Source organism: Lingula anatina, chromosome 5 (assembly GCF_051362555.1).
Source record: "Lingula anatina isolate TDL-2025a chromosome 5, LinAna3.0, whole genome shotgun sequence".
NCBI lineage: Eukaryota > Metazoa > Brachiopoda > Lingulata > Lingulida > Lingulidae > Lingula > Lingula anatina.
The window spans coordinates 18,411,362-18,437,533 of record NC_141771.1 but is presented as its reverse complement, the minus strand read 5'-3'; the positions used below and the strand labels follow the sequence as shown (position 1 = coordinate 18,437,533).

Below are 26,172 nucleotides of genomic sequence, written 5' to 3'. Positions count from 1 at the left end.
TATACAGTAAGTTTATAAACCCAGAAAATGTTATTGCTAAAAGTCAACATTTCTGGGTGCAAAACTATAATTTATCCAGTTTATCACTCACTGACTTATTAACACGTGAAATATTAAAATTGATGTAAAAAAATAACTTATTCTTTATAACTGATCAATGGCATTCCGCATACCACTCTGTTTTGTAATTCTTATTACCACTTAAGGACTTAAAAGTTTCTTTTAAGTTATTATTGCAACTTCCAATATACAAAACCTTTCAACTTTGTACAAAATTAATTAATTAAAAATAAAAGATTTGCTACAACAATGTATTTTGAGGAAAAAAAAGCAAAAATGACAGCAACCTTTGGAATTCCAGATTCCTCTTGTAATATAATTTGTGTATTTCTGGCAATTCTGGCACTAAACTTGGTGGGGAGACCCAGCGCCTCATCAAAGCTGTTTGTGTGCAGGGACTGTGTGCCTCCAAACACAGCCGCCATGGCCTCCACTGTTGTTCTGATGATGTTATTGTAAGGATCCTAGAAACAAAGAATTACAATTACACAGGTAAGTCATTTTTATTGGGACACGTTCAATGCAGGCAATCATCAAATTTCCTTTTTTTTTTTTTTTGATATGTTGATATTATAATAGCAGCATCAATGTTCAAAGCCATCATAATAAACTTCCCTTTTTATATGTATTTTATAATATATAAATATATAGTGGCTGAATAAATCTTATTATTATAAATACCTGTTCTGTGAGTGACCAGCCTGAAGTCTGACAGTGACACCTCAGCAGCAATGATTTCTGATTCTTAGCATCAAAATGATCTTTGATCAGATTTGCCCACAGACGCCTGGCAGCTCGGAGCTTAGCTATCTCCTGGAGAAATAAATAAATAAACAAATAAATATATTCTCCAAATAAATTAAAAAATAAATCAGTGACATATTACAGGTCAAAATTCTTGCACTAACCTGACCACGGCTCTGAATGAGCTTGTCCATTTCCTAGATCAAGAAATACATTAAAAAACAACATATTATAGGTCAAAATTCTTGCATTAACATGGTCATACAAATAGCTCTAAATCTGGCAATCTCCTGGAGAACTAAATAAATAAATAAATAAATAACAACATATTAAAGGTCAAAATACTGATAAATTTGTAAGTCACCAACCCCCCCCCCCCCCCCCCCCCCCCCAATCCACACACATGGATGATTCGTACATATGGATGATTTGTACATATTCAAAGCCCTCCTTCTTATGGGCTTTGCATTTACTCAACTAAAGTTCCCACAAGATACATACAATGCAATATCATCAGACTAGTATTGCTCTAACAAACAGGGTCGTCAAATTATTAAAATGCATCTCTGACAAAATAAAATAATTTTTTCCAATAATTGCTTCAATGTCTCTTACCATCATGAAGTTCATCCCAATGCCCCAGAAAAATGACAGGCGAGGAGCAAATTCATCGATATGCAGGCCTGCTTTTAAACCTAGAAAAAAAAAAAAAAAACACAGAAAGCAAATTAACACATTTTAATTTGAAGTCAAAAAGAAATAAATTATTTGGTAAAGTTATACCTGTACAATATTCAAATACTTCCTTCACTTCTGCAATATGATATAAACTGAAAATACAGTTACTGTAATTTTAAGCATATTATACTGATAAAACTGTGACAGTTCCATATGCCAGCATGAGACAAACAAGAAAAATCAATCAACAACTTTGTTGTCAGGAAAGGCATAAACAGATACACATTCTACATTGAATTCCAAATACACACTGTTCAAGTCACCCAACATAATGGAGGAATAAATAAATTTATGTTCTTCATTTTTGACAAAATGTAACAGAACTTCTTCAGTTGAAACTAGCAAAATTAAATGAACATTAATATTCTTTCTTGCTAGACTGCTGTCCTTGCCTACTGTGTCATCAAAAGGGGTGGGACTTATTTTGTTAACTGACACCAACTGTAGTACATGAATCAGTGAACCAGTGTTTAATCCCACTCTGTGAAGTTAAGCACAGGAGGCTGTAAAATATTGGAGAAAATGGTGAAGAACGGCAAGCAACTGGCACCTGGGTTCTACCAAGACCTGGCAAGTTTTGGAGACCCTTCAGACAGCAACTTGCAGAAGACAATCAAGGTAGGTTTTGTATTTATTTATTTATTTTTTCATTTAACAATTTCATGTTACTCAAGGAATCTGTACTTTTGTTGATGTAACATGCATGTGTGAGGTTGTTATTGTGTTAGTGTACTTGTAGTGTGTTCATCTCTTTCTGTTAAAACTTTGTGTTTGTGTATATCTGTTTATCTATGACACACGCCCTTTCTCTTTTCACAGCACATTTGCTCTTTCACGTGTCTCATACATTTACAGGTAAATACCGACTTAATTGGTTTGCTTTTTGTTATTTATATTATTTATTTACAGGTAAATACCGACTTAATTGATTTCCTTTTTGTTATTTATATTATTTATTTACAGGTAAATACCGACTTAATTGATTTGCTTTTTGTTATTTATATTATTTAAGAGTTTAGTTTTATTTTTCAATAAAGATAAGTATATTTTTTATTAGTTTAGTTCAAGTTATATCAACTCAAACATTCTTTCTTTTTAGTCTTAGTTCTTGTATTTAGTTCTGTTTAACTTACTTTCTTATATTATCTTTACATTCACCCTCTCACGTGTGGTGCATACATTTACAGGTCTGGTAAATAAATAATAAGTTTATTTTAAATTCACGTTCTCGGGTCATTCACAAGTCACAGTGACTACTGATACACTTATTTTCATTATTCTGAGCAAAACATCTACACGTAGGTATCATATAATATATATACAGTGTTGCATCTAGGCTGTACCACTGCGCCACTTACACGTTGAAAAGTGTTTTCCCTCATTCTGAGAGACTGATTTGGTTTACGACTCAGACTTTATTTGAGTAGTATAAGAAACTAGTGAAAGTGGTTCATGTGTACTGTCTGAAAATCCATTTCCATTTCATATGTAACTTAAAATGTCTATTCTAACAACCTGGGCAAAAAAAAAAATTAATGTGAATTCAAAATAGTTTCATTGACATTGGATCTCAGTTTATAATTGTTAAAAACAGCCAACAGGTATATCTAATATATGATCTATCATAGATGATAACTTTTAACTAATAACAAGTCAGCAAAGCTGTCAAATGTACAGACAAAAAAACAGGCAATAACTATGCAGAAAATAGGCTACTGTCAATTCTGATGCAAAAGTAAATTATGTTAAACTGCAAATTCAACATCAAATTTAAATTATGCTCAACAGGTAATACCAATGTAAGTAAAATGTGTAACAAGTTAACACTTTGAAAATGTTTAACCTCCAGAAAAAGAAGCCAATTAGACTGCTTTTCAAACTCAGGCTGCATTTTAGTCCTGTATTTCTTTTTAGAAAGTTAGGCAATCATAAGTAACATGGTTTTCCCATAATGGTCCTCATGGCAGCAGCACGTTTTTTTCAAATTTTGATGCAATATTACATAATGTTTAACAGCATAATGACCATCAATTTTAATAATAAAATATTAGTATTATGGATATTCAGAAAATGTGACTAGCAAAGGTCTTCAGGCCCATGGAACTTCAAAGTCACAACAACAAAAAAAGCATAACTACTACAATAGTTGCCCCGATCATGCTGATTTTCGAACATGACCTGCGTTTTATGAATATTCATCAGCTTTGTAAATATATAGCCAAAAAGTAAAACTGCCTTCCACTTATCGTGTTTACAATGAAAGTGCATGGCGTCGGCGACAGAGACAGTGACGGAGACGACAGACGCAGGTGATGGCAATATGTACAGACACATCTGTGCATATTTACTGTATTGTTTGAGACCAGTAAGTGACATGGTTTTTCTTAAATGGTCATTATGGGAGCAGTGCCCAAAATAGGTTTTTTTCAAATTTTGATGCAATATTACATAATGTTTAACAGCATAATGACCATCAATTTTTAATAATAAAATATTAGTATCATGGATATTCAGAAAATGTGACTAGCAAAGGTCTTCAGGCCCATGGAACTTCAAAGTCACAACTTGAAAATGCCAAAATGTAAACAAGACAGCACTGTTCTGAAATGGGTTTTTTTTTTTTTTTTTTTAACAATTTTTTTAACATAAAACAAAATTAACAGGTTACTGCCATTTTTATACGATCAACTAAGAAAATTGATGACATGGGAAAAATATCAATACAACAGTGCTGAATGTCCAATTTCCTCCATTCTGAGATTCTGAACATAGTGAATGATTGAATCTGACAAACTGCAATGATATGAGTTTATTTCCATTTTTGAAACTTTATTACACAATACACGATAACAAGCTTACCATCATTTTTACAAAATCAACTAATAATGTTGTAAAGATGCAGGAAATGTCAACCAAACACTTTTACATATCTTATTAGTTCAATAATGAGACTGTTAACATGCCTAAGAGTTGAATCTGAGGAAATGTGAAAAAACAGCATAACTTCTAAAATAATGCCCCGATTATGCTGATTTTCGAACTCAACCTACATTTTAGTAAGACTGACCACTCCTGTGAGTTTAATGACAATTGGCCTATCTGTTTTTCTTAGATTGTGTTTACAGTGTTGCATATATGCTGAAAAATGAACAAGACAGCACTGTTCTGAAATGGGTTTATTTCCATTTTTAACACTATTTAAACATAAAACAAAATAAACAGTTTACTGCAATTTTTTTATGATCAACTAAGAAAATTGATGAGATGGGGAAAATATCAAAAGAACAGTGTTAAATGTCCATTTTCCTCCATTCTGAGATTCTGAACAAAGTGAATGATTGAATCTGACAAACTGCAATCATATGAGTTTATTTCCATTTTTGACACTTTATTACACAATACATGATAACAAGTTTACCATCATTTTTACATAATCAACTAACAATGTTGTAAACATGCAGGAAATGTCAAACAAACACTTTTATGTATCTAATTAGTTCAATAATGAGACTGTTAATATGCCTAAGAGTTGAATTTGAGGAAATGTGAAAAAACAGCATAACTTCTAAAATAATGGCCCAATTATGCTGATTTTCGAACTCAACCTGTGTTTTAGTAAGATTTCCCACTCCTGTGAGTTTAATGACAATTGGCCTAACGGATTTCCTTAAAATGTGTTTACAGGGTTGCATATATGCTGAAAAAAGAAAAAACAGCATAACTTCTACAATAATGGCCCGATCATGCTGATTTATGAACTTGACCTGCGTTTTAGTAAGATTGATTACTCCTGTGAGTTTCATGACAACAGGCCTAACGGATTTCCTTAAAATGTGTTTACAGGGTTGCATATATGCTGAAAAAAGAAAAAACAGCATAACTTCTACAATAATGGCCCGATCATGCTGATTTTCGAGCTTGACCTGCGTTTTATGAATATTCATCAGCTCTGTAAATATAAAGCCAAAAAGTAAAACTGTCCTCCACTTATCGTGTTTACAAGGAAAGTGCATGGCATCGGCGACGGCATCGGCATCGGCGACGGCATCGGCGACGACAGACGCAGGTGATGGCAATATGTACAGACACATCTGTGTCAGTACATAAAAAAATTTAATGAAAAATGTTTTTCTAGAATGTGCGATGTCACCAGGGACAATGTGTAAAAAACCTTTGACCAATCAGTCTCTAGATTTATTATTCAAATAAACTTGTTTCAAAATGTACTATCCAGTTTAATGTAGTTTTTACAACACACCATTACATACATCACAGATGGCAGTCCATGCATGTGTACATTACTTTGCTGTCAATTCAGTTTTCCTGCTAATTTTCAGTCCATGACAGGCTAATCATTGTTTTAGATCCAATAAAAATTTGTTTTACTGACCTAAGTGTTGACAGTTTGGCCCCAGGAACATTGTCCTCAATTAACAATGCCATACTGTTATAAATCATCTTTAAAATGTACAAGTTTAATTACCAGATGTGAGCCTAGGTTTAAAAAAAAAAAAAAACTCTGAACATTTATCATGGGACCCAACACCCAACCTTGACGAATCTCAGGAACCATCATAATTGAATTAAAAAACATGGAATTCTGCTTTTCCACAGAAAAAGCTCATGTCTGATTACCAGTTAGAAGAAAAAAGTCAGCGCATGCATAGTAGCGCATTTGATGTTCATGCGTTACCTGATATAAACCCCCCAGACTCTAAGCCTACTGTTAGCCAAAACTACGAAGCAACTGCAGTGAAATGTAACAAAGTGTAGAACAGAACTGCTGAATATTAATGCCAGTGAATGAAAAAAAAAAAATAAAATAAAATAAGAGTTTATAACTGTTAAAACAAATATCACTTGTATGGTTCTTTGATCTAAAGTTAAATGCTTCCTAGAAAAGCTGTTCCAAAAAAAAACATTCCAAATACAAATTAATTATAAAGTCTGAAAAGACTTTTGTGAGTGTATAATCAAGTAAAAAGCACATCAAAACATTTACATCAAACTATTTTACAGCTTTATGGACAAATGCATCAAAAACAATATAGACCATCAAAACATTATCATCAAGGTATTTTTTTAGCTTAATATGCACACAAAAGAAAATGATCAGTTCATAAAACATTGTGTCTAAGGGTGCATTCCCATAGATTTTAGATCGATCTATCCCCGTGGGGAGTCTCACTAGATTACTGTCAGATAATCTGGCTTAAATGTCTGTCTGGCCTACTACAAGCTATAAGGGGGTAATTAACTTTTGTGCCCGCTCGGCTGACAGCTATTTAGCGTGAACCCCCAGGGAGTTAGGTCGATCTAGTTAGATCAATCTAATCTCTGGGAATGGGGTCTAATATGCTCTAGTTCTGACAGAATAAAAGCCATTAGAACTGACACGCAAAATGAATTATACCAGCATTTTTAATATCTGTAAGGGAAAGTAGCCCCTACACTTTTATCAGCACAGTGAATGTTGGTAAAATACTGCATATAGTCAGGAAAAAAGCCTTCAGATTGTCACTGACTTGGTACAGCAGTGTGTGTGTGTATATATTTATTGATATGGATAACTTTAGCCAGCTATGTCCTTCTGAAAAAAAACCCTGTTCAGCAGAAAACAAATCTTATCTAGAACTGAATATTTCATCTGCTTAGAATTTTATTCTATTTGGTCTTTCACCAATATATAACACAATGTACAGTAGTCCACTAAAACAAAGTACCTTCCTGTAAATTGTGTTAAAAGAAACAAACAAAAAAAGGCATTTTTTTTTTCTTATTTAGCTGCAGTATTGACAGCTCAACCAACCCAGTATACTACTACCCAGCTGACAATATCACTCCACCTAGAACAACCCTGCATCAAGTCTGCATCCACTCCTCAGTGTCATACCCTGCATCATTAGAGAGTTAACTCATAGCAAACTAGAATTAATTCTGTTCTTAATAGCTAAGACCACTTTCAGGTCAGCGACTAGCTATTCCAAAGGAGGGGGGGTCTTTTTTTTTTTTTTTGAATAGGTAGACCTTTTACCATAAAACCTTCATGGGCCTAGATAAATTTTCATCCAGAGCAGCCTTTTCCCAGCAAAAAGGGCTGTCTATTCCAACCCCCTGAACACCCTCCCTGACAACAGCCTGGCCTGATTTTATAACTAACAAAGAGCCCATGTGAAGCTATCCTTATAGAACCAGTACTATGACCTACCTGTCCTACAGTACTCTAAACCATCAGCAATGGTGAAAGCCATCTCCAATACAGCATCTGCCCCTGCTTCCTGCATGTGGTAGCCCGAGATGGAGATGGAGTTAAACTTGGGCATGTTCTGAAATGAACGGACGGAAAGCTTGGTAACTTTCTCATAATTCTCTGACCACAGACTGGATTACAGTCACTGAATGTACTTATTATAGCCTATTATTCAGAGTTGGTCACAAAAAACAAATGTGAACATAAACTTGAAACTCCCCCCCCCCCCCATGAACCTTTTAATCAGAAAAGAGAAATGAAAATAAATTCAAAACTTGAAGTTCCTATCATGAAACTCTCGTGCCATAAATTGTGTTCTTTTCAAACTGTGTCAAGATGACTGACTACCGCGGTTAGACAGGGAACAGTCAAAATGATTATTTTTTGTGATATTGATTAACACAATTTATCGGTGTTATGTTGTAACAGTTTTCATTGTCCTCAGATGTTCAACAACAAGCAATCCATGCACTCAGAATGTGCCTTAAAATACTGTAATTTGCTATCTGCATAAAGCATTAGGATCAGGAACTGAACATATTAATTTACACATGGCAGAAAATTACTTACATGAGCCGTATAGGAGAAAATATCAGCAATACTCTTCATAGATGGTTCAGGGGGGAATATGTACGTATTCCGGACCATGAACTCTTTAAGAATGTCATTCTGAATGGTTCCAGTGAGTTGTTCTTGCTTGACACCCTTAAAATTGAAACAACGGAACAATAAACATCCTTATCGAATGAGTCACAACAACCATATTTTGGACTGGAAACTTATGAATGTTCTTGTAAATGTTCTTGAGTCTCCAGTCTATGTAATAATCATTTACAGAATAAATGCATCTTATAAAATAGTATGCAAAATTGTTGTTAAAAGATAGGAATTATTAGGATAAGGTACAAATAAATAAATAAATAAATAAATAAATAAATAAATATCAGGGACTAAGCCATCTTGATTTCCCCTTATTCATATCAAAGAATCCCCGTGTTACACCATCCTTGTACAGTTGTGCAACCAAGGAATGAGTAAAATAATTCAACCCACTTGTTCTTCAGCAGACACCACATACATAGCCAGGATGGGCAGCACGGCCCCATTCATTGTCATAGATGTGGAGATCTTCCCCAGTGGAATACCATCAAATAGTAACTGAATGGGAAAAATAATAATTATTAAGTGCCGTGAAATGGTACACTTCAATTTATCTTATGCGAAACTAAAAACCAACAAGCATAAAACCTGCCTCAGAAAATGCTCATTTTCAATAGAGGAGAAGATTAAATTAACTGCTTTTAGACCGTAAAAACATCATGTACTATCTAATTCAAAGTTATAATGCAAATAAAGCACAAGGTTACAGACAACAAGGCAGCAAAGCTGTCAAATGTACAGACAAAAACCAGAAAATAAAAACGCAGGAAATAGGATACTGTCAATTCTGATGAACTAATGTATTATGCTTACTGTAACTGCATAGCCAACATCAAATTCTTATTCTGCATAACATTGGATTAGGATGAAAGTAAAATGTGTATCAAGCATTAGACTAAGTTCCCATACCTAGATCAATCTAACAGGATCAATGCAACTCCAAGGGGTTTCTCACTAAATTGCTTTCAGTTTGAGAGTCTTAGGATTCTGGCATGCCAGTTTCAGTAGGCGTGACAGACAACTAAGCCACTTACATTGATTGCAATTTAGCGAGAATTCCCATGGAGATAGATCGATCCACAGTTAGCGTGATAGGGTCTGGAAATAGTCCCTAAGGTGTCAGGCTGATAAGAGTTAAACTTTGGAAATGCCAGAATGAGGTACAGTGAAAATTACACACAAAAAAAATTGCTTAAACTCATTTAAAAATATATATATTATATATATATATATATATATATATATATATATATATATATATATATATATATATATATATAATTAATTTTTTGGGGGGGGGCTGTATGTCAATCCTAAGAATCATTCTTGTAACTTAACAAAATACAGAAAATGTTACAAAGTAAGAGTACAGGGCTCCTGGCAAATGGGAGTGATAAGTCACAACTTGAAAATGCCAGTATAGCACTCTATAAACCTGCATTGCCTCCAAAACAGAAAACAATCACACTGGTTTTCAAACACAAGCTGCGCACTTCTGTCTTATGAAACTTTTCACTAAGTTTCAGTATCGTAAGTAACATGGTTTTCCCTTAATCGCTATCCTGGCAGCAGTGTCCAAAATAGGGTTTTCTTCAACTTTCATGCAATAAAACGTAATACTTAACAGCATAATGACCATCAAATTTTTTATAAAAAAATAAAAGTATCATGAATATTCAGAAAATGTGATTTGGGAAGGTCTTCAAGGCCATGGAAGTTTAGAGTCACACTTTCAAAATGCCAAAATGTAAACAAGAGATAACTGTACTGAAATGATTTTCTTTCCATTTTCAACACCTTTTTTAAAACAAAATGATCAATAAACTGTCATTTTTAAATGTTCAACTAGGAAAATTGTTGACATAGGAAAAATAGCAATAGAACAATTTTCAATGTCCAATTTGCTCCATTTGCAGATGCTGAACATAGTGAACGATTAAATCTGACAAACTGCAATGATGAGTTCCTTTCCATTTATGATACTTAATTACACAATGCACAATATTATAACAGGTTTACCGTCATTTTTATATAATCAACAAACAATATTGTTAAGAAGCAGAAAATGTCAAAACAACACTTTTACATATCTTATTAGTTCCATAATGAGACTGTTAACATGCCTAAGAATTAAATCTGAAGAAATAACAATTATATACAAAAATACAGAAAATGCACAGCACTTCTGGTGGATGGGAGTATAAAATCACATCTTGAAGATGCTTGTGTTTGAAAAATAATTTTAAAAAAATTTTTAATAAAACGTAAAAAATTCCAATAAAGCTGCTATTCAAACTTTTAATCTAGCTGTATTAACTTGATATTAATAACCCCACCAAGTTTGAGAAAAATAAAGCACTGTTATTCATCTATAGCATGTTGGCATAACACAATCTTTTTGTTGTAAATTTATTTGCAATGTTAAACACCATTTATCTGCACAATTATCACCAAATCCTAATTTTGTGACACAGTTAAAAGAGCTAAACCTATGGGACTTTACAGGGAAATCTCAAGGAGTGTTTTATGTAATCTCATTTAATGGCCAATTGAAAATTAATGAGTAGGCAAGTGACTTTATAGACCTTAATTTAATTAGTGATCACCCAAGGGACAACTTTATAGACTGTCATCCATACAGTACCATCATATAGCACAAAGGTGTTGCATACATGCTGAAAAAAGTGAAAAAACAGCATTACTTCCCTAAAAATGACCCGATGATGCTGATTTTCAAACTTGACCTGTGTAATATAAATATTCATTAGTTCTGCAAGTTTCAAACCAAAAGGTAAAATGATTTTTCACTTATCATGTTATCAGTGTTGCATATATGCTGAAAAAAGTGAAAAACAGCATAACTCCTGCGTATTATGAATATTCATCAGTTTTGTAAGTTTCAAGGGAAAAGGTAAAATGTTTTTCCACTTATCGTGTTATCCGTGCTGCATATATGCTGAAACAAGACAGCACTGTTCTGCAATGGGTTTACTTCCATTTTTAAAACACTTTTTTAACATAAAACAAAATAAACAGTTTTCTACCATTTGTATATGATCAACTAAGAAAATTGATGAGATGGGAAAAATATCAATAGAACAGTGTTAAATGTCCAATTTCCTCCATTCTGAGATAATGAATATAGTAGATGATTGAATCTGACAAACTGCAATGATATTTGTTTATTTCCATTTTTGACACTTTATAACATAATACACAATAACAAGTTTACCATCATTTTTACATAATCAACTAACAATGTTATTAAGATGCAGGAAATGTCAAACAAACACTTTTACGTATCTTATTAGTTCAATAATGAGACTGTTAATATGCCTAACAATTGAATCTGAGGAAATGTGAAAAAACAGCATAACTTCTAAAATAATGGCCCGATTATGCTGATTTTGGAACTCAACCTGCTTTTTAGTTAGTTTGACTACTCCTGTGAGTATAATGACAATTGGCCGATCTGTTTTTCTTATATTGTGTTATTAGCGTTGCATATATGTTGAAAGAAGTGAAAAAACAGCATAACATCCCTAAAAATGGCCCAATCATGCTGATTTTCAAACTTGACCTGCGTATTTTGAATATTCATCAGTTTTGTAAGTTTCAAGCCAAAAGGTAAAATGGTTTTCCATTTATGGTGTTATCGGTGCTGCATATATGCTGAAAACAGAGAAAAAATAGCCTAAATTCACTAAAAATGACCCAATCACACTGATTTTGGAACTTGACCTGCTTATTATGAATACTCATCAGTTCTGTAAGTTTCAAACCAAAAGGTAAAATGGTTTTCCACTTATCATGTTATCGGTGCTGCATATATGCTGAAAAAAGTGAAAAAACAGCATAAATTCCCTATAAGTGACCCGATCATGCTGATTTTCGAACTTGACCTGCATATTATGAATATTCATCAGTTCTGTAAGTTTCAAGCCAAAAGGTAAAATGATTTTCCACTTATCGTGTTATCGGTGCTGCATATATGCTGAAACAAGACAGCACTGTTCTGAAATGATTTTTTTTTTCATTTTTAACAATTTTTAACATAAAATTAAATAAACAGTTTACTGCCATTTTTATATGATCAACTAAGAAAATTGATGAGATGGGAAAAATATCAATAGAGCAGTGTTAAATGTCCAATTTCTTCCATTCCGAGATTCTGAACACAGTGAATGATTGAATCTGACAAACTGCAATGATATGAGTTTATTTCCATTTTTGAAACTTTATTACACAATACATGATAACAAGTTTACCATCATTTTTACATAATCAACTAACAATGTTGTAAAGATGCAGGAGATGTCAAACAAACACTTTTACGAATCTTATTAGTTAAATAATGAGACTGTTAACATGCCTAAGAATTGAATCTGAGGAAATGTGAAAAAACAGCATAACTTATAAAATAATGGCCCGATTATGCTGATTTTCGAACTTGACCTGCGTTTTAGTAAGATTGATTACTCCTGTGAGTTTCATGACAACAGGTCTAACGGTTTTCCTTGAAATGTGTTAACAGTGTTGCACATATGCTGAAAAGTGAAAAAAAACAGCATAACTACTAAAATAGTGGCCTGATCATGCCGATTTTCGAACTTGACCTGCGCTTTAGTAAGATTGATTACTCCTGTGAGTTTCATGACAACAGGCCTATCGGTTTTCCTTAAAATGTGTTAACAGGGTTGCATATATGCTGAAAAGTGAAAAAACAGCATAACTTCTACAATAATGGCCCGATCATACTGATTTTCGAACTTGACCTGCGTTTTATGAATATTCATCAGCTATGTAAATATAAAGCCAAAAAGTAAAACTGCCCTCCACTTATCGTGTTAACAAGGAAAGTGCACGGCGCCGGCATCGGCATCGGCGACGACGGCGACGACAGACGCAGGTGATGGCAATATGTACAGACACATCTGTGTCTGTACATAAAAAGTGAAAAAACAGCATAAATTCCCTATAAGTGACCCGATCATGCTGATTTTCGAACTTGACCTGCGTATTACGAATATTCATCAGTTCTGTAAGTTTCAAGCCAAAAGAAACAAGGCAGCAAAGCTGTCAAATGTACAGACAAAGAACAGAAAATAAAGATGCAAATAAGTGAAAAATTAAATTTTCACAAAAAACTGTTAAATTGCCAGAAAAATTTACCAAACAGACTGCGTTGCCTATTGAAGCTGTATGTTAGACCCATGTTTCTTTCCTGTAAGTTTGAGAACAGTAAGTGACATGATTTCCCTTAAATGGTCATCATAGGAGCAGTGCCCAAAATAGGGGTTTCTTCAAATTTTGATGCAACATTACATAATGTTTAACAGCATAATGACAATAAAATGTTATTAATAAAATATTAGTAACATGGACATTCAGAAAATGTGACAAGCAAAAGTCTTCAAGATCATGGAACTTTAAAGTCACACCTTGAAAATGCCAATATGTGAAAAATTAAATTTTCACAAAAAACTGTTTAACTGCAAAAAAAAAAAAAAAAAAAAAAAAAAAAAAAAAAAAAAAAAACAGACTGCATAGCCTACTGAAGCTGTATTTTAGTCCCATGTTTCTATCCTGTAAGTTTGAAAACAGTAAGTGACATGATTTTCATTAAATGGTCATCATGGAAGCAGTGCCCAAAATGGGGGTTTCTTCAAATTTTGATGCAATATTACATAATGTTTAACAGCTTAATGACCATCAATTTTTAATTATAAGATATTTGTATCACAGATATTCAGAAAATGTGACTAGCAAAGGTCTTCAGGCCCATGGAACTTCAAAGTCACGCCTTGATAATGCCAAAATGTAAACAAGACAGCACTGTTCTGAAATGGGTTTATTTCCATTTTTAACACTTTTTTAACATAAAACAAAATAAACATTTTACTGCCATTTTTATATGTCCAACTAAGAAAATTGATGAGATGGGAAAAGTATCAATAGAACAGTGTTAAATGTCCAATTTCCTCCATTCTGAGATTCTGAACATAGTGGATGATTGAATCTGACAAACTGCAATGATATGAGTTTATTTCCATTTTTGACACTTTATTACACAATACACAATAACAAGTTTACCATCATTTTTACATAATCAATTAACAATGTTGTAAAGATGCAGGAAATATCAAACAAACACTTTTACGCATCTAATTAGTTCAATAATGAGACTGTTAACATGCCTAATAATTGAATCTGAGGAAATGTGAAAAAACAGTATAACTTCTTAAGTAATGGCCCGATTATGCTTATTTTCGAAATCAACCTGCGTTTTAGTAAGATTGACCACTCCTGTGAGTATAATTACAATTGGCCAATCCGTTTTTCTTATATTGTGTTATCAGTGTTGCATTTATATTGAAAATAGTGAAAAAACAGCATAAATTACCTAAAAGTGACCCGATCATGCTGATTTTCGAACTTGACCTGCATATTATGAATATTCATCAGTTCTGTAAGTTTCAAGTCAAAAGGTAAAATGGTTTTCCACTTATCGTGTTATCGGTGCTGCATACATGCTGAAAAAAGTGAAAAAACAGCATAAATTCCCTAAAAGTGACCCGATCATGCTGATTTTCGAACTTGACCTGCGTATTATGAATATTCATCAGTTCTGTAAGTTTCAAGTCAAAAGGTAAAATGGTTTTCCACTTATCGTGTTATCGGTGCTGCATACATGCTGAAAAAAGTGAAAAAACTGCATAAATTCCCTAAAAGTAACCCGATCATGCTGATTTTCGAACTTGACCTGCGTATTATAAATATTCATCAGTTTTGTAAGTTTCAAGTCAAAAGGTAAAATGGTTTTCCACTTATCGTGTTATCGGTGCTGCATATATGCTGAAAAAAGTGAAAAAACAGCATAAATTCCCTAAAAGTGACCCGATCATGCTGATTTTCGAACTTGACCTGCGTATTATGAATATTCATCAGTTCTGTAAGTTTCAAGTCAAAAGGTAAAATGGCTTTCCACTTATCGTGTTATCGGTGCTGCATACATGCTGAAAAAAGTGAAAAAACTGCATAAATTCCCTAAAAGTAACCCGATCACGCGGATTTTCGAACTTGACCTGCGTTTTAGTAAGATTGATTGCTCCTGTGAGTTTCATGACAACAGAACTATCGGTTTTCCTTGAAATGTGTTAACAGTGTTGTATATATGCTGAAAAGTGAAAAAACAGCGTAACTTCTACAATAATGGCTCGATCATGCTGACTTTCGAACTTGACCTGGGTTTTATGAATATTCATCAGCTCTGTAAATATAAAGCCAAAAAGTAAAACTTTCTTCCACTTATCGTGTTAACGCTGAAAGTGCACGGCGCCGGCATCGGCGACGGCATCGGCATCGGCGACGACGGCGACGACAGACGCAGGTGATGGCAATATGTACAGACACATCTGTGTCTGTACATAAAAACAATTTTCCACTTATCGTGTTATCGGTAAAAGTGCACGGCGACGGCGACGGCGACGACAGACGCAGATGATGGCTATATGTACAGACACATCTGTGTCTGTACATAATAAAAACATGTACTATCTAATTCAAACTTATAATGAAATAAAGCACAGTTATAGACAATAAAAATATCATGTACTACCTAAGACAAAGTTACAATGAAAATTAAGCACACGTGTACAGTTCCTACACTGATATTATCATGATGGTCATGTTGTAATCACCTTAGTATCCTCCACAGAGTCAATGGCGACTCCAGCCATCCCCACATCCCCCGAGGCTCGCGGGTTGTCTGAGTCATAGCTGAAATATAAGGAAAAAAATAATACTTCTGTGCAGCTATGATATTTAATTTCCTATATTCAAATGTATCACCAATTTCTCCATTTCTATTATCTTAAAATGTATTTTTCCATTGCGTAATTGACTGCACCATTAACTGACTGATTATTAATCAATTATCTACATGTTTTTAGATTGAAAATTATTCCATTATACCATACTACAAAAAACTGAGAAAACGCTACTGAGTAAAATTAAATAACTAAATATAAACTGCCTAAAAATTTTTTGGGAAATGTATTTAAAGGGGACAATGAAATTTATGGAAGAAACAAGAGGCTCAGGGTTAAATAATAGACTATATGTACAACACAGATTTCACAAACATTCTTTAGTTCAAAACAGCAGATTCTTTTAAAATCCTACACGAAGTGAATATGGTATGATACTTGACGTTCACACTCACCCTCTATGTGTGGGCAGATCAAAAGCCACGCTAAGCCCCTGCTGTCCTGCAGCAATGTTTTCTCTGTAGAACTTGTTGCTCTCTTCCACTGTGCTAAACCCTGCATACTGAATCAAGAAAACATTATTTTATAATACAAGTCCACTTCCACTGTATACTAAACCCTGAATACAATAATCAATCAATTTCACTATGGTGTCATTTCTATGCATTTATGGGTTGTCAGGTTTATAAATAATAATACTAATAACAACAGTAATTATAAATAATAGGGGTTTATTCAAAACATTTAATTGATACCATTTGATTTTACCTGTCTGATAGTCCAGGGTCTCTGTGCATACATAGTTGGATAGGGTCCCCTGGTGTATGGAAACTTTCCAGGCAACTCATCCACCATCCTGGCCGTGTCCTGCTTGGTATACAGCGGCTTCACATCAATACCCTGCAGTACAGATAATAACATGTGTTAGACCTGATTCAAAAAGTACACAATAGTCATTCACTTATATTTTCTTTTACGAGAAATACAGATAATAAAATGTATAAAAATATAGTTTAAAATCTGGGTAACTAATTATGAGGTTTCACAAATGTTTCATCATGTTGTGATAAAGTGTTTTGCTATCAATACCCTGAAACTAAATTAAGAATTAATTTTGGACAGTTTGATTATATACACTCGTCCAAAAAAAGTTTGGAAACAGGACCATATATGCCCACTATCCTCATACTAGTTCCATGGATGCCAATTCAAAATGCGTAATTTTGAAAAGAAAACACATGACATACAAGGAGATTTACGTATTACACAGGATCCAGGATATATAATCCTTTCAAACTGCCTTAACATACTGAACGCAACTAAGCCACAGTCCCCTACCTCTGGAGTGTGCCATATCAAGGTTTCTTGTGGGTCCTTCCCCTTCAGTTGCTTCTTGGCTAACTCTCTCCATTCTGGATGTAAGGGCTCCTGGTGGAATCCTCTCACTGAGGCAGCTGGCAAGCACACCTAAATATCAAAGCAGGAAAAAATGTTTGAGTCTTTATGGTTGAAAATAAGAATTTTATTGTTGCAAAAAGATTCACTTGGAGATTATATTGGTAGAAGAACACCTACTGTTGAGCTTTTGAGCCACGCACCAGATTTTTTTTTTGGGGGGGGGGGATGAGGGGGGTGATCTATGTATGAATGCAGTCTGACAAGATTATCATAGGGCAAATCACAATGGCAATGCAAAATGCAGCACTGTCACAGATGTCAAGCCAGTGCTGTGTGTACGAATAAGCAAATTAGTATTAAACATTATAAGAGTGAAAAATGCATCAGTGCATATGCAGACAATCTTGACATGAATGCTACAATGTATCTTTCCTCTCACCCCCTTACTAGTAATTTAGAAGAAAATTAGGTTGTGCAAATAAAGGTAGAGTAGGAGGACCATATATGCAAATTATTGATCTGATGCTCCTCAGAGGTGGAGTCTGTCTTTTCCAAATGGGACAGGGAGTAAATATTGATGCTATAATCCTACTTATCCATGACACCTATTAATTAACTTGGCGATATTGCACTTGGCTCTAGTAGGCTGAAAAGGCAACACTTCCAACTTGTCCTTTCTAGTTGAATTGTTAACTTTAACAATCAAGGGATTAAACCTTTGCAATTTAGTGAATTAAACTGTTTTTTTTTTTATTATTTTCAAGTGGTGTCTATAAATTTTAGTCTGCCACCTTAATGTTATTGATAGTGAAAAAAACAAATACAAGTAATAAGCCTAACGAATTGCTGAATTTTCACGTGTCAATTATCTATATTCAAACATTGCCTAGGATCACAAAATTACTTGCTCCTCTAATGCAAAGATTTGAAACATTTATTTTCTGCAACAACTCTGAGAATTAATTCAGTGAAACAGAAGAATAAATGTAATTAAAATCATTAAAACGATCCAACCAGACATTCTGGCATGATTTAAGCACAATATAAGTATACTTGTAACGGATCCTTTCAACAGTTTGTTTTCAGTTGCTATAACTATGTCATTTACTGCCTTATTTTATCTGAAGGTCAAATATAGATCACACCACTGTCAGAAAGCTGCGCATTTTACGAGATGGTATACATTTATGAAAGGACTTCCACGCATTTATTATGTTGACAAACCTTTTTGAAACTGCACAGTGCCTCAGCTTTGACCCTCCTGTGTACTCGCAACATTTTGGTTTTTCTCAAGCAGTAGCAGTGCTTTGCTTGTAAGAAAAACGCTACGAAACATTCAACTACAGACTTCGTCTGCCCTAGAACCGAATGACCTTGACATTTTAGTCACTGAGGAATGATGGGATAAATGATATAAACTGTGTGAACTGAATTAAATGGGATATAAACCACATATAATACATTTATTATAGTTTGAATCCAAAGTATAAACAAAAATCACAAAAGATCATTCTTCCATTTAAAATATACAACATATTTCGTAAGAACAGTATGGACGAGTTTAAAATCCACAAACGTTCTGAAAGGGGTTTATGGACTACTTGATAGAATGCTTCATGGCTTAAAACGAAATTATTATGTAAAAGAGGAGCTATATATAAGCTTTCTTGAAAATATATATGTTGTTAATTTTCAGATATCTAAATAAGATTAAAAAATAGTCTTTTGGGGTTATGCAAGGAAGTTTTCATCCCTCAAAATTAGTATTCAAATTCGACCTAACGCTGTGACGTCACATACTAGGATCGACCTCCATTACCGGTGGAACGTGTTTGACGTTAGTAGAAGAACACTACTTAGGTAAGTTTTAACTGAAAATTGATCACAGTATCAATATCAACTACATAATTGATACAAAAATTTTCTCATTTGGATTTGTGAAGAAAAGGACTTTTGCTTGGGGCCAATTTTTTACAGATCGGTCCATGAATCGTAGGGTGAAATGGGCAATCAGCTGATGAAATAGAATCACGAAGTTTCTAGATCGCACTGTTTCATAATACCCTCCGCCGTGTTGTATAAGAGGAGAGTCTTTTCTATATAGGATAGGAACTGTTCAAAGAACTGCTAAGGTTACAAACACGAAGACATTAAGTGGTAAGCTCGTTCTTTCAACAGCAGGCGCCATCAGCAGCTGAAGTAGTGCGATCCCTTTTTTGGACATATTTGAATGTCAATCGGAAAAAATAACGTAAAAAATTTATTTGGTGTCCTTGAAATCAACCACCGCCGATCAGTTATGAAAACTTAACGTACTGAAGCTATCAGATCTTGTGATAGTAACAATTTGGGAGAACGTGAGGAAAGAGGTGGTACTGTGCACACGTGGTGCCCATGCTGTCAGTACTAAATCGTAGTTTGTCCTCAATTGACCTTCACCTTCGGTCAGTCGTAGTTCACCTTGAAATGTGGAAAATGTGACTTACTGGTTGATATTAACATGTAGATTTTGCCAAATAGTTATACCAGAGCAGGGCATGGGTTGAATCTGTACACAAAGTTAAAGGGGGAGAAGTGATGTACTTTAAATTATATATATATATATATATATATATATATATATATATATATATATATATATAAGCGTGGGCATCATATCCAAACTTTCTCTGCCTTGGGTTAGACTGTTTACTTTGGGGTTAATTTGGGAGAGTAAGACCTCGTTCCCATTTCTTGTTCGATCTAGCAGGATTGACCCTTATCAGAGGAGTTTCTCCCTTAATTACATTCAGCTGACTAGTAAGTGGCTCTGATGTCTGACACGCCTACTGAAGCTGTTAGGGGCTAATTGACTCATGTTTAGCAGCTTCGACATCAAGCTGCTTAATGTGAGTGCAGTTTAGCGAGAATGCCCTCTGTAATGGGCGTGTCCTGCTAGATCGATCTAAGACTCCACGAAAGTTAATTACCCCCTTACAGCTTGTAGTAGGCGGGACGGACATTTAAGCCGCATTATCTGACAGTAATCTAGTGAGACTCCCCACGGGGATAGATCGATCTAAAATCTATGGGAATGCGCCCTAGGTGTGGGAGTGGGGTCTTAGGCTGTGGTCAGAGAAGAAGTTATCACACTAGCAGAATCGTTCTATCTTAATCAGTAGGGATTCTTGCTAAAGAGCAGTCTATGTAGTCAGCTTAATTGCCTGGTACGTCCCCCCTCGTAACTTAAAGTACTTGGGTCTGGAAAATTTTGAAGTCCATGATGGCACTCATGTTGCTGTGCAAGGGGGTGTGCCAGACAGTTAAGCTAATTGTATTGACTGTGCCCTAAAGACAATTCTAGCTCAGATAGATCAATGTTGCTAGTGCGGTAACGTTATTCTGAACGTAGCCAAGTCACCTGGAGTACTCGCTTGTATACTGTCCAAATGCAGAATCAGTGAAGTGCTGCAACATAGAATTGGTCATCTGGCATAAAATTTTGAGTAGAACCTTACACTGTCTTGATTAATAATTAGATTTAAGGCTCAGACAGATTTCATCTTTAGTCACTAGCCATTGGATGTTACTGAAATTTATCAAATTTAAAAATATAAATTTAAGGGACCATCCAAGCTAGGTCATTTAGTCCAGGCTAGTCAATTACTAGCACAAATCTTTTTTTTTTTTTTTTTTTTTTTTTTTTTTTGTGTGTAAAATGGGAGCCTGGTTAGTTTGCTTGATCTTGGGTTGTTTTGACAGATCCATTTGCCAAGTTGGGCCCGTTTTATCTATGCATAATTCAAGTGGACATTTCCATATCATACTATGCCTTGAAGAATAATATACACCCAGTAAAATGGCTTTACATATTGTGAAAATAAGATATTAAAAAAAAGACACTGATACATGTGAAAAGTAATTACAAATACACATTTATAACTAATGATTTCATTCTTTATAGATCATGGGAAAGAAAGGGGGAATCCCAGAGGGCGACTATGAAAAGGGAAAGCAGGTCTTCAAGCAGAAATGTTCGCAGTGTCACACATTGAATAAGGATCAACCCCACAAGACAGGACCAAACCTCTACGGGCTTTTTGGTCGCCAAACTGGACAGGCACCAGGATTTGCTTACACTGACGCCAACAAGTCCAAAGGTAATCCATTTGATTGAATATGGCACCCTTTGTGGGAGCAATCACAACCAGTTGGTCCGTAGATTAACTTGTACGCAGATGAAATATGGTCCACACTTGAAAGTTTAGCGCGCAATCCCGTAACAATGGTGTAAAGTATGCCCCCGCCTCCCAGCAGGGGCAGAGCAATTCAATATCGGCACATGCTTTCAAGCGGGTCGTACTATATTTGAGCTGCTATGTAGTTATCCCGAGAGTCATTTGATTGTGAAAGCTCCCTTTCTCTCACATGGACACGTGTGCATGTACAGAGCAATGCTACATTTTTTAAAGGGGTAAATACTGTCTCAACATTGCATTTTCAAATATCGGACTTGAAAATAATCACAATTTGGCATGATTTCTACTTTGATGTAGTTTTAACTCTCATGAAACATTGTGAAAGGTATTCATTTTGATATTATGTGAGTTTATTATTATTATTATTACTATTATTATTATTATTATTTTAGGAATTACCTGGGCAAGGGAAACCATCTTCGAATACCTGGAGAACCCGAAGAAATATATCCCAGGCACGAAAATGATCTTTGCTGGAATCAAGAAACCTGGCGCAAGAGGCGATCTTATAAAATACCTGGAAGTAGAAACAGCTAAATAACGTTTCTAACTTTTAGGATAATTGACACATAGACAAGTTACAATGATCAACTTAGACACTTTTGAAGTGATTATTTAAAAGCACACCTTGGACTTACGTACCCTCATTGTCTAGATAAATCTTTCTTTAATAATTTAAATTAACATGGATTTCAGAACTTCTTCACTATGTATGGATTAAGAAAGCTAAAAACACTGAATATAGATAATTATAACACATGCGGTTGTAAATATGGCTCATTTGGTTGGCTGTGAGGCAATATTTTTGTCTTTCTGTCTTTCCAAGTTTCTCAATACGAACTATCAATAGAATAGCAGCATTTCTATGCAGACCTTATGGACTTCCTCAGCCAATAGAGAACTAACCCAGTCTGCCCTGTACAAAACCATACGGGTAGAAGAATTTTACCTATTTATTGTATGTATTTACTGTTTACAAGTAAAGGCATTGAAGAGATATTTTGAACATTGACGCATTTGCTGTGACTGGTTTCAAATGATGTGTATATTTATTATAGCAGCAGTATTTTTAGCTGTATGTACCCTGTAGAAAAAGCACTATTTTCTGTTCCTTGGTCAGCATGAAATTCCCATATGTATACAAGCGCATATACTGCCACAATATTTGTGTGTGATGTTTTTCTTAATGTTGTGAGGTTAAACTACCAAATAAAGGCATCCACTATTACTCGTTCACTGTTCACTTAGTTTAAAGTGCATAAATGAAACGTGCAGTTGATTTGAAGAGGAATAATTTTAGTGAGGCCTTTGTGAAAAAAAAAAAACAAGAAAAAACGAATACTAACACGCATTCCCTCACAATTCTGCCATCTCGACATCCCAAATGAAAAGCTCTACTGCTAGAGAAGGGACTTTTGTCCCTGATTATTTTCAAGGACACGTGTTTGACGTTGAATTTGAAATAGATTTTGTTCATTTGGAGTGTCTTTGTTTATCATTTCCAACCAAAAACGCTTTGTGTGCCCGTGTAAGTAGTAGTTCTTAACGAATTACCTTTCATTTAGACCCCCATCATCTTCCCTGTCTTTGAGGAGGAATTATCGGCATGGGGCGTTTTTATATTTGAGGAGGTGAATCGCATGTGTGACTTAGTCAATAAAAATTATTTTAAAGAAAACCATTTCATTGTGAGAAAGATACGTCTCTATCTCTGGACCCATTTGTCACCACGCATTGGATTTCTCAAAGTCGGCAGTTCATAGGAAAATGTTAATAGTAAAGTAAAAATAACAATGAAGATAGATATAAATGTTCAATTATCAATATAAAAATTGTCAATACGAGACTGGCTCGCTTCCTTCAAAAGCACACCATACATTTGGTCAATTTCCTACTGTTTACAAGGGCGGATCCAGCGATATTTTCTGACAGTCTTCCAAATTATTATAGTTGATCCATACTCCCATTATGAACCGTCTTCTGACAAAAAATAGTTCCCATTATTAATGTAAACTTGAAAAATTCTGACCGTCGTCCGGAAGACCCAGAAGACGGCCTCAATCCGCCCCTGGTTTATAGTCATAATGAATTATAGTTAGTCGTTGTTATCATTTATCGAGTCCAGTGGGTTATCAAAAATACGCCTTTTATGGTCATCATAAAGTGAACAACTAAATAAAAAGGCTACTCCCTTGACACATTATAAGTTTTGCAGCATATTTAGACAAGGAATAATGATTTGGACATTTTCAAACACGTATAAAATATCTTTAACCTATACATGTACACTGTATGTATCACGTATTTGTAGCTCAAAAGTTGGCATTGCATTCAGATATGATTATATAACAAATATTACTATTTCAGAAATGTGGTACTACATTCAGATATGTCGATAAGTGGATGGAGCTGGGATAATATATAATATATATATATTAGCTGGAAAAGCGTGAAAGATCTTTGTCAGAGATGATATTTAAAATTTTTCAATACTGATGCGAGTACATATTTGGAATGTAATTGTTTCAGCAGAGAATTGGAAATAAAAGATCTACCCAGTAGCTATAGAAATGATCTCCCTTCTTTTCAATGTTGAAACTTTGAATTTAAAACTTTCTTAGATGGTAATAGAAAATTTTACGTTCTTAATAATATTTAAAGGATGCTTGTGACATCCTTAAATTGGTGTCTCCAAACTGATGTAGCTCTGGCGATCAACAACACTATAAATCAAGAAATTCTGAAGTTTTTCGGCAATGCTTGATGTCAAAACATATTTGAATAATATAAATGAATTTAGAAATACCCGTAATGTGGTGGTAAAAAAAAAAAAAAAAAAAAAGACTGGGTGGCATGAAAAAGTTTTGTTAACCAATTCCGCTGTCATGCAAATAGCCGATTCCACGCTGAAAAAATCTAAAATTATGTAAAAGAGTTTTTTTTTCATCCCGGTACAGAAACCGCTATCAGTACCATTCCAGCACTGTGAAGATATGGAAAAGAACTACAGAAATAATACCTCCACCTGCTCTAACCGAGAGGTCATTTATTTATTTCCAACTTGTCAGTGTCGGCAAATTTTCCCTTGAATTGCTTTTGCCAGACCCATTTGACTGGTTGGGCCTGTTATGACTTAGTACTTCTATGCTTAGTACATCTAAAATCAACCGTACCTTGCCATTCCTGTCTTCGACTAGTTGAAAGCACTCTAAAAAGTGGTTTTTAATTTTGTTTTGAAAAGATAAGATAATGAAACACGAAAAAAAAAATTGAACTTATTTTTTATCCTCTATAATGTTTTTTTTTTGCACAGGTTGTGGGGTCATACAGATGTGGAGCTACCAACGGGGTCTTTGAGAAGGGGAGGGCAATTTATAAAGAGCAATGTGGCGGATGTCATGTAGTTCTTAAGGATCAACCTCATAAGACTGGATCAAACTTCTACGGGCTTCTTGGCCGCCAAAATGGGCAGGCACCAGGATTTGTTTACACTGAGGCAAACAATGCTACAGGTATGTGTTTTGATTGAATGTGCGCTTGCTCTTTCACACACACACACACATACACACACACACACACACACACGCTAGCGCTCGCATGCATGTACAGAACTATCTACATTCTATCAAAGGGGAGGGTCTGTTTTACTTCCACACTCTTTCATAAACAGTAAAGCGTCACAAGTCGATACGACTTCTCCTTTTTCAGGTAGCCCTGCATGTGAGCTATAAAATTTGATATATTTGTGTTTTTTTTTTTTTAGGCATTACTTGCGGGCGGGAAACCATCTTCGAATACCTGGAGAACCCGAAGAAGAATATCCCAGGCACGAAAATGATCTTTGCTGGAATCAAGAAAGCTGATGCGAGAGGCTATCTTCTGTAATGCCTGAAAGTAGAAACTACTACTACTAACGTTTCTCACTTTGAGCACGTAGAGACTTTCCTTCAATTGTTTTCTGGCGACTATTGGTAATAGCTATGGAGTTACTGATTTATTCAAATTTTCCTCGGTCGTGGTTTAGATTTTATCATCAACTATGTGAAATAAGTCTTTCCTTCAATTGTTTTCTGGCAACTATTTGTAATAGCTATGGAGTAACAGATTTATGCAAATTTTTCTCGGTCGTGGTTTAGATTTTATTATCAACAATGTGAAATAAGTCTTTCTTACATTTGGTTTATGGCTTTTTGGCGGTCATGGTTTAGATTTTATTGTCAACAATGTGATATAAGGTTTTCCTTTAATTGTTTTCTGGCTACTGATGGTGTAAACCGTGCGGTAAAGGTTTAAATAAAATATGTCCGGGATATTA

General features: G+C 34.6%; 3 protein-coding genes across 4 annotated transcripts in view; 2 read left to right on the top strand and 1 right to left on the bottom strand.

The window, feature by feature from the left end:
• Positions 1-19,008, bottom strand: part of LOC106156449 (methylmalonyl-CoA mutase, mitochondrial) — a 26,992-nt gene extending 7,984 nt beyond the window's left edge. The window contains exons 1-11 of the mRNA XM_087014224.1: positions 18,844-19,008; positions 17,560-17,688; positions 16,990-17,121; positions 16,677-16,783; positions 16,153-16,231; positions 8,846-8,950; positions 8,363-8,497; positions 7,751-7,868; positions 1,420-1,499; positions 742-873; positions 348-524 (exon numbers count right to left, since the gene is read on the bottom strand). Of these exons, the coding sequence (XP_086870350.1) occupies positions 348-524; positions 742-873; positions 1,420-1,499; positions 7,751-7,868; positions 8,363-8,497; positions 8,846-8,950; positions 16,153-16,231; positions 16,677-16,783; positions 16,990-17,121; positions 17,560-17,688; positions 18,844-18,897 (1,248 nt within the window). The 5' untranslated portion in view covers positions 18,898-19,008. The remainder of the gene's footprint in view (positions 1-347; positions 525-741; positions 874-1,419; positions 1,500-7,750; positions 7,869-8,362; positions 8,498-8,845; positions 8,951-16,152; positions 16,232-16,676; positions 16,784-16,989; positions 17,122-17,559; positions 17,689-18,843) is intronic.
• Positions 2,005-26,172, top strand: LOC106160704 (cytochrome c-like). The gene is made up of 3 exons (XM_087014227.1): positions 2,005-2,160; positions 25,171-25,369; positions 25,621-26,172. The coding sequence occupies exons 1-3, from the start codon at positions 2,065-2,067 to the stop codon at positions 25,740-25,742; spliced, it is 417 nt and encodes a 138-aa protein (XP_086870353.1). The 5' UTR covers positions 2,005-2,064; the 3' UTR covers positions 25,743-26,172.
• Positions 19,306-23,085, top strand: LOC106156451 (cytochrome c). Of its 2 annotated transcripts, none has more exons than XM_013531707.2 (3): positions 19,306-19,479; positions 21,563-21,758; positions 22,250-23,085. In XM_013531707.2, the coding sequence occupies exons 2-3, from the start codon at positions 21,566-21,568 to the stop codon at positions 22,396-22,398; spliced, it is 342 nt and encodes a 113-aa protein (XP_013387161.1). In that variant the 5' UTR covers positions 19,306-19,479; positions 21,563-21,565; the 3' UTR covers positions 22,399-23,085. The 2 variants fall into 2 exon arrangements, with proteins under 2 accessions (XP_013387161.1, XP_086870354.1); XM_087014228.1 differs by lacking the exon at positions 19,306-19,479 and adding an exon at positions 19,603-19,776.

Excerpts from the sequence above, each read along its gene's own strand:
- LOC106160704 (XM_087014227.1), top strand. The coding sequence starts at position 2,065 with ATGGTGAAGAACGGCAAGCAACTGGCACCTGGGTTCTACCAAGACCTG. Across the intron at positions 2,161-25,170 it reads ACTTGCAGAAGACAATCAAG|GTTGTGGGGTCATACAGATG; the intron begins GTAGGTTTTGTA and ends TTTTTTGCACAG. Across the intron at positions 25,370-25,620 it reads TGAGGCAAACAATGCTACAG|GCATTACTTGCGGGCGGGAA; the intron begins GTATGTGTTTTG and ends TTTTTTTTTTAG.
- LOC106156451 (XM_013531707.2), top strand. The coding sequence starts at position 21,566 with ATGGGAAAGAAAGGGGGAATCCCAGAGGGCGACTATGAAAAGGGAAAG. Across the intron at positions 21,759-22,249 it reads TGACGCCAACAAGTCCAAAG|GAATTACCTGGGCAAGGGAA; the intron begins GTAATCCATTTG and ends TTATTATTTTAG.